Raw genomic sequence first — 7,115 nt, forward strand, 5'->3', positions numbered from 1 at the left:
GCGTAAAACTACGTCACAATGCTGTAGACACCTTGGGGAATACGTAGAAAAAGTAATCTGGTTGATAGCCCATTCACTGCTCAATAGGGACGCATCGGAACGCAGAGCTTTCAAAACATGAGTCACTTCCGGATTGTATTTGTCTCAGGCTTTCGCCTGCAATATCAGTTCTGTTATACTCACAGACAATATTTTTACAGTTTTGGAAACTTTAAAGTGTTTTCTATCCTAAGCTGTCAATTATATGCATATTCTAGCATCTCGTCCTGACAAAATATCCCGTTTACTACGGGAATGTTATTTTTCCAAAAATGAAAATACTGCCCCCTAGTCACAAAAGGTTAACTTTCATATGTCACCATTATATAGGTGCCTTTAATATTACTATCTATTGGAACTGTCTACCAAATTGCCCCCCAACCCCCCCTTCCAGTTGATGGGCGGGCCGTTGCAGCCACAGCAGCATGAAGTCATGGTGGGTACCCAGGGTTCCATGGGGTCAGCGATCCCCTCCACCTGGTCTGACTCGTCGGTCAACATCAGTCTGGACTTCCTGGCACCTGGCGTGCAGCCCCCCAAACCTGTCCAGCCCACCCTCAACACACTCCAAGGTGAGCCTAGTGTGTTGTAGTATAGATAGGGATAGAAAGAGTATTGTATTCTATCCCATATCTAGTATAGATATGGGATAGAAAGAGTATTGTGTTTGTCTGGAGGGTGTTCAAAATGCTGCTGAATGTCTGTTAAACAAAACGTTGATTTGAGATCCATTCAGTTGTGGAGCCAAGATCCCCAGGGTGTGGAACTTACTTCCTGTTACCAGGATGGGCACAAGACCATTCAAAAGGCTTTCGGTTCAGTCAGAATGGAAGAATAGTTTTTTTTAATTCATTTTTATTTAACCTTAAGAGCTCTATACTTGTGATTCCTTGTTCAGTTTGGAATAGAAGGATGCTTGGTACAACTTGTGGAGTGTATGAGGAGAGTGTGTGAACCTGTGTGTGTGTGTGAGGCCATGTGGTCTTCTGACTCCACTTCTTCCTGTTTCTGTTTTCTAGGAGGCCAGCCCCTCCCACCCGTTAACATGCTTTCCCAGGGATTCGCCGGCATGGGCCTCGCAACCGCCCCCATCAGACCGGCAACAGCTCCCATGATGCACCCTGGTGCTGGGATGGGCATGGCCCACAGCCAGGGCATGATGGGAATGGGCATGAACATGGGTGCCATGCCCCAGGCTAACATGACCATGGGCATGCCTGGTGCTATGGGCATGGGGATCAGGATGCCAGCCATGTCTATGGGCTCTGGCATGGTACAGCAGCAGCCCAAGCAAGGACTGGACGCATTCGCAGATTTCTGCAACTTCAGGAAGTGAGGGAAGAGAAGTGAAAGAGAGGAGGAGGGAGGGCTGTTGTTTCTATTTTTCTCTCCATCCAATCGACCGTCTGTGAAGGATTGTAAAGAGCTGCAAACAAAGAGTACTTGAATGTTGTCAAATATCAAATACTGACTGCCACCCCTCCACTTCCTGTTTCTCTCTTTTAAGTGATGTATAAAGATATGAATATACATGCATGTATGTATGTTTTAATCAGTTGGAACTTGGAATGAAGTTCCAAGAGGGTGTCCAGTAATGGTTGTGTGCTGTTGGGGTTTGAATCGGAGAGAAAGAGAACAACTAAGAGGGAGGGAGAAACCTTTTTACTTTGAAATGTAAGCCAAACAAAAACCAATGATTTCAAAGTTAAACAACCCATACAATTATATGCACAAGGATGACTTTTAAACTTGTATGGCTTAACTTTGCAATAATGTTGTTTTGAATTGCATTTAAAAAAATCATTGTTACCATGGAATTGCCCATATGAATCTTCCTTGAAGAGAATGTCAGTAGGGTTTCTGCTTTCCTTAACCATTAAAATGTCCAGAGTAGCAAAAAGATAGTTTCATAACATAATCCCACCCCAATAACTCCCCATCTCTTTTAGAATGTTACCTCGACCTGTCCCTTCCCTACGACTGGAAATATTACTATAATGCAACGGACAAATAACTTATTGAGTTCTTGACTATGATATGATGATGCCGTGAAGTGTGTGTCGATTGGACGGAATCAGATGTCAATCAAGACGTTGCTATGGCAAGGTACATTGCGATGGAGTCAGTCTTTTAATACTTACTTTATATATCAGCGTTCCACACTCCCAATGTGGAATTTCTGTTCAATATTAGATTTAACAGATCAATCAATCGTTTATTGATGGATGGATTTAATAAGTGAATGAATGAGAAATGATTAAAAGCTGTTAAATGAGGAAGCTGTGGTAATGATAACACAGATCTCCTTTGTGGCCTTTCTTATGGGTATATATTTTTTAAAGAACTATAATCTTTTTTTCCTTGCATCCAAGTAAGATAATCAGTAGCTGTAGGAACAACCTCCTGGTGGGCTGTTCTTTAAGTACATGGTGCCTGTGAGACAGAGGTCTTTTTCCTTCATTATAACTTCCAGGAGACAGACGACAGTGGTTAAGACCGTTACTGTTAGGAGTCTACAGCACAGTATGTATGTGTGGGTCTTACTGCGCCCTCTGGGAGGAGGGGGAAGTTGCCCCTAGATGCTGATCCTGGTTCAGTTTTGCATCCCCCCCCCCACACACACACACAAATGGTTGGGATTGTGGGAGGGGAAGCTGATCCTAGATCTGTACTTAGGGGAAACGTACAGTATCTCTGAAGGAGGTTTCTCAGACGGTCCAGATTAAGGAGAGGATTTTTATTTTGGGGGGGGGGGGGGTTCATCCCATATAGCACCCTATTCACTTTGTAGTGCACTACTTCCAACCAGGGCCCATAGGACTCGGCTCAAATATTGTGCACTATATTGGACATGGGTGCAATTTGGAATGCACACTCTGTACATGTTGAAGTCAGGACCATCTGTACCAGGCCAGTGAGAACCTCACATGTCCTCAGGCGCAGTCTTCCATGAGTTGGGGTCAATTCCATTTCAATTCTGGAGGTACACTGAAATTCCAATTGTCTTCAATTTTTACAATTTGGTTTACTTTCTGAATTGACCCCAACCCTGCACACACCCTGAGTAGTCTGTCTGAGAGGAGGCATTACCTGTTGGAAACGACCAAAATCTATCCACTCTTGTTTGTTTTTTCTAAGAGATTATGTCTTTAGGGGGTTGTTCTCTCGTTTTATTTAATTTTTTTCTACTTATTACAATTGTTCTGAGATCTTTGGTAATGTGGGATTGTTACTGGAAAGAAAACACTAGTTCATGCAAATGTGTAAAAAGAACAAGCGAAGCATCACCAACGAAAGAAGCCTTGAAGATGTCGTTTTTGTTTTTGTTTGATTTGATTGGCCCATCATGATCCTGTATTTGACATTAAAACAGTTGATTACAGTTTGGTAATGAAGTGTTTATTTCACGTAAGACCAACTTGATTACTACTAAATTGGAGTAGAGCAGTGGCCTTGGAACCTGCTGAGACACACACAGTGCAGCCACACACACACACACAGTACAGCCTTACACACACACACACACAATACAGCCTTACACACACATAGTGCAGCCCTACACACAAACAGTACAGCTCTACACAGACACACAGTACAGACTTACACACACACAGTGCAGCCCAACACACACACACACACACACAGTGCAGCCCAACACACACCACACAGTGCAGCCCAACACACACCACACAGTGCAGCCCAACACACACCACACAGTGCAGCCCAACACACACCACACAGTGCAGCCCAACACACACCACACAGTGCAGCCCAACACACACACACACAGTGCAGCCCAACACACACCACACAGTGCAGCCCAACACACACCACACAGTGCAGCCCAACACACACACACATACACAGTGCAGCCCTACACACACACACAGTGTAGCCATACACACACACACAGTGTAGCCCTACACACAAACAGTACAGCCCAACACACACACACAGTACAGCCATCTGGCCAGTGCATCGGTATGCAACCTTGTGGAGGACCTTGGCTTGGGAATTAATCGATCAGATTGAGATAAGAAAGTAAAGCCAGGTACTGCAGGATAATGTCTTGTCTCAGACACAGTTTGAACAATTAACACACTGCACAACACAGCTCCCAGATATTATGGAAAATGTGCAATACTGAAGGTTCAGGTTTATTGTCCTTGGGTGACCTAGTTTATAGACAAAGCAGCAGCTACACAAAACCAATGACCTGCAATCAAGCTGATGTGGCCATGAAAGAATAAAGCACAATCTGAAATGTCTAGACAAATAAGAGTTGCTGCTTAGTGCCATCTGAAGCTTCTCCATTATGAATAACACACACGAGGTCCTCTGAGACCAGACCACGCTGCCATTTCTGCTCTGACAGAAAAGCAAGACAATGGAACTAACAGTAGGCTTTCCTCTTTTCAGTGGCAATATGCCTCCATGTGTTATCTGGAGTTGGCAGGCTGGGCATAGCATGGATGACATTTATGGGTTTCTGCATTGATGCAGTTGTGTTTGAGATTATCATCTGCATATTTACAAAATGTATTAGGTTAGGCTACTTTTAGATCACATTCTAATCCTCACTATATCCGGATAAAGTGAAATCAAAGAGAAATTCCCATTTCTCTTTACAGTTACATCTTTATATGAACACTTTTTTACAATGATTTAAATATTTATGTTTATTTTCCAACGACTCAGTGAGATGTCTTAGAATGAGTCTATAATGCCCCTGCACACCATGCCTGCATTCAAATGAGTATAGTTCCCTCTGGTGGTTATTTACAGTTGTGCACACCATTACTGTGTTTCATATTTCATATGACCCAGAGGCAAAGACCAGATGAGAAACGACAAGAGAAGACAGCTTGGTAGTTCATGTTTTATTTCTAGTTAATGTCTGTCTGCGTAAAGCAGAGAATATCAATATGATATGCAGTAGCAGTGAGACTTCCAGGTTGGTCTAAACCAGTGTAGATACTGTAGGTCTTGGTAAAACTTCAACGCATTGGACCTTCAGGTCAAGTAACTTTCCTGGAGGGTTGCCACTAGCCCGGGTGGCAGTGTCAGTTTCTGCTCACGTTTGGCATGAAAGCTCCAAAAGGAGTTGGCAAGAGAGCGGGAACAGACTGGCTTCCAGGTCCAGGCTAGGTTGCTACCCCTGCTGGCTAGAACACACAATAGATTCAGAGTGGTTGTAGGTTGACAAGAAGCACGTTCTCTCCCCGTATGAAGAGCTGGTTGACGTGGCGCGTATGAACCCTCCCGTAGGGCTGGGACACTTCTTTCTTCTGGGACCCTCTTCTCTTCGGCCCCTCAGTCCCTGACTCCTGACCTTTAACAGTTGACCCCTGGGTCTTACCTGTGGCCCCAAGGGCTCCGGGGTCATCGCCCACTGGGGGCCCAACTGTGGCCCTTGCAAGTCGGGGATCCACTGCCCTAGGGTCTCCTCTCCTTCTAGGGTCCCCTCTATTGGGGTCACCTCGTCTGCAGTCTCTGGTTTGGGTCTCAGGCGGGGGATGGAAGGGTTCAGCTTTCTTCTTGTCTATCTGCTTCTTCTTCTCCTCATATTCTCTCAGCGCCGCACTCTCCTGGAGTTTCAGCTTGTCAAAGAGCTAGGGAAGGAGAGGGGTAGCTAATGAGTTTGTTTTCTGATTGCAGAGAATGATAATGGCTGTACCTTTTTTAGTGAGTGGCACATGATCTGGAAATGTCATCATCTGCATTCAAGACAACATTCTCTAGAATGCACCACTAGACTAGAGGATCAGAGTCCTTCGGTGGCACCAGACCTACCCGTGTGACAGTGAGGGCCTTCTCGTGGTAGAGAGCTTCACCCAGCAGAGGTTCCCTGTAGGTCTCATCTACATCTACCATCGCCTAACAGGGAGAGAGGAGAGGGAATAGAGGGTGGGGGGAGAGATTGAGAGAGAGGACAGCGATGTGTAAGGCTATTCGAGCACTGTCTTACATAAGACTATAGTCTAGTCTGCAAGCCACCTGTCAAAAGGCGGTGGAGGGCATGGGTAGGGACCGGGTAAGAGCTCTCACCATGTTCCAGAACTTGTCGAAGGCCACTATGAAGCCAGAACACACTCCACGGAGTCCCTTGAAGGTTCTGATGTGAACTTTCACTCTGATCCTCTCCTGCACGCAGCGGTGCATCTCCCCCAGAGGACTTCCTGTATGGACTGTATAAACAGGAAGTAGACATTATTCTGATGTGAACTTTCACTCTGATCCTCTCCTGCACGCAGCGGTGCATCTCCCCCAGAGGACTTCCTGTATGGACTGTATAAACAGGAAGTAGACATTAAATAGATTTCACCTGGCTGTCAACCACAAGTTTGACTCATCAATAATGCCCCACATATCAATGAAGAGTTTTAATTTGCCTAAATATGTAACAATATGAGACAATGATCATAAGTAAGAATGAAAGAGGTCATGTTTTGATCTGAAACCACACCACCAAAAACGAAAGGATTCAAAGCAGGCCTACAATAGGTAGAAATAATTCACGACATACGAGGCATCCTGGTCAGGACATTCTTGGCAGCCTTCTGTATTCTACAACGGCGGGCAGTGCCGCTGGTCCCCTCCTCTCCATCTTCTCCCACTATCGGGTTGTTCACCATCAACCTCTTCAGTTTCTCTATCCTCTCCGGATCTGCTACACCTTTCCTGGCTTTCCTCTGTTTTTTCTCCACGTTCTCCGGCTTGGCGCGGCCCCGTCCCCCCTTTAGAAAGCTCTCATACTCGGCTATGTTGTTGAAGCATTTCACGTTTGGGTATGGAAGAGGCACTGTAGTCGAGTACAGCGCCAGGAGTGGATCAAATTTATCGGAGGTGACGTCCAACTTTGCCGCGATATCATCTTCTTCTTCTGCCGTATGTTCGGTTGCATCTGAAGTACATGCACTTGTTGATTCTCTCTCTTTCTTTTCTGATTCTGGACATTTTTGTTGTTTATCTCCTCTTCTTTCCCTCTCCTCCATGTTCAAAACAAATGCACAACGCTAAGAATCATGGGAAAGGTGGTCTTCTTCCGCTTCATTGTTCTATTTTCACCAGGCGGG

At 45.2% G+C, this 7,115-nt stretch overlaps 2 protein-coding genes across 3 annotated transcripts in view; one reads left to right on the top strand and one right to left on the bottom strand.

The window, feature by feature from the left end:
- Positions 1-3,421, top strand: part of LOC135526667 (clathrin interactor 1-like) — a 44,807-nt gene extending 41,386 nt beyond the window's left edge. For both annotated transcript variants that reach the window (XM_064955207.1, XM_064955208.1), the window contains 2 exons: positions 434-611; positions 1,059-3,421. In XM_064955207.1, the coding sequence (XP_064811279.1) occupies positions 434-611; positions 1,059-1,375 (495 nt within the window). In that variant the 3' untranslated portion in view covers positions 1,376-3,421. The remainder of the gene's footprint in view (positions 1-433; positions 612-1,058) is intronic.
- Positions 3,422-4,910: 1,489 nt separating this feature from the next.
- LOC135527124 (U7 snRNA-associated Sm-like protein LSm11) lies at positions 4,911-7,058 on the bottom strand. Its single transcript, XM_064955772.1, has 4 exons — positions 6,566-7,058; positions 6,088-6,227; positions 5,833-5,916; positions 4,911-5,651 (listed from the first exon to the last, which is right to left on the bottom strand). The coding sequence occupies exons 1-4, from the start codon at positions 7,032-7,034 to the stop codon at positions 5,223-5,225; spliced, it is 1,122 nt and encodes a 373-aa protein (XP_064811844.1). The 5' UTR covers positions 7,035-7,058; the 3' UTR covers positions 4,911-5,222.
- Between the last annotated feature and the right edge of the window lie 57 nt (positions 7,059-7,115).

This window comes from Oncorhynchus masou, chromosome 32 (genome assembly GCF_036934945.1).
Source record: "Oncorhynchus masou masou isolate Uvic2021 chromosome 32, UVic_Omas_1.1, whole genome shotgun sequence".
Lineage (NCBI taxonomy): Eukaryota > Metazoa > Chordata > Actinopteri > Salmoniformes > Salmonidae > Oncorhynchus > Oncorhynchus masou.

Coding starts and splice junctions, on each gene's coding strand:
- LOC135527124 (XM_064955772.1), bottom strand. CDS start 7,034: ATGGAGGAGAGGGAAAGAAGAGGAGATAAACAACAAAAATGTCCAGAA. Junction 6,228..6,565: donor TGTCCTGACCAGGATGCCTC/GTATGTCGTGAA, acceptor CTGTTTATACAG/TCCATACAGGAAGTCCTCTG. Junction 5,652..5,832: donor AGGCCCTCACTGTCACACGG/GTAGGTCTGGTG, acceptor CTCCTTCCCTAG/CTCTTTGACAAGCTGAAACT.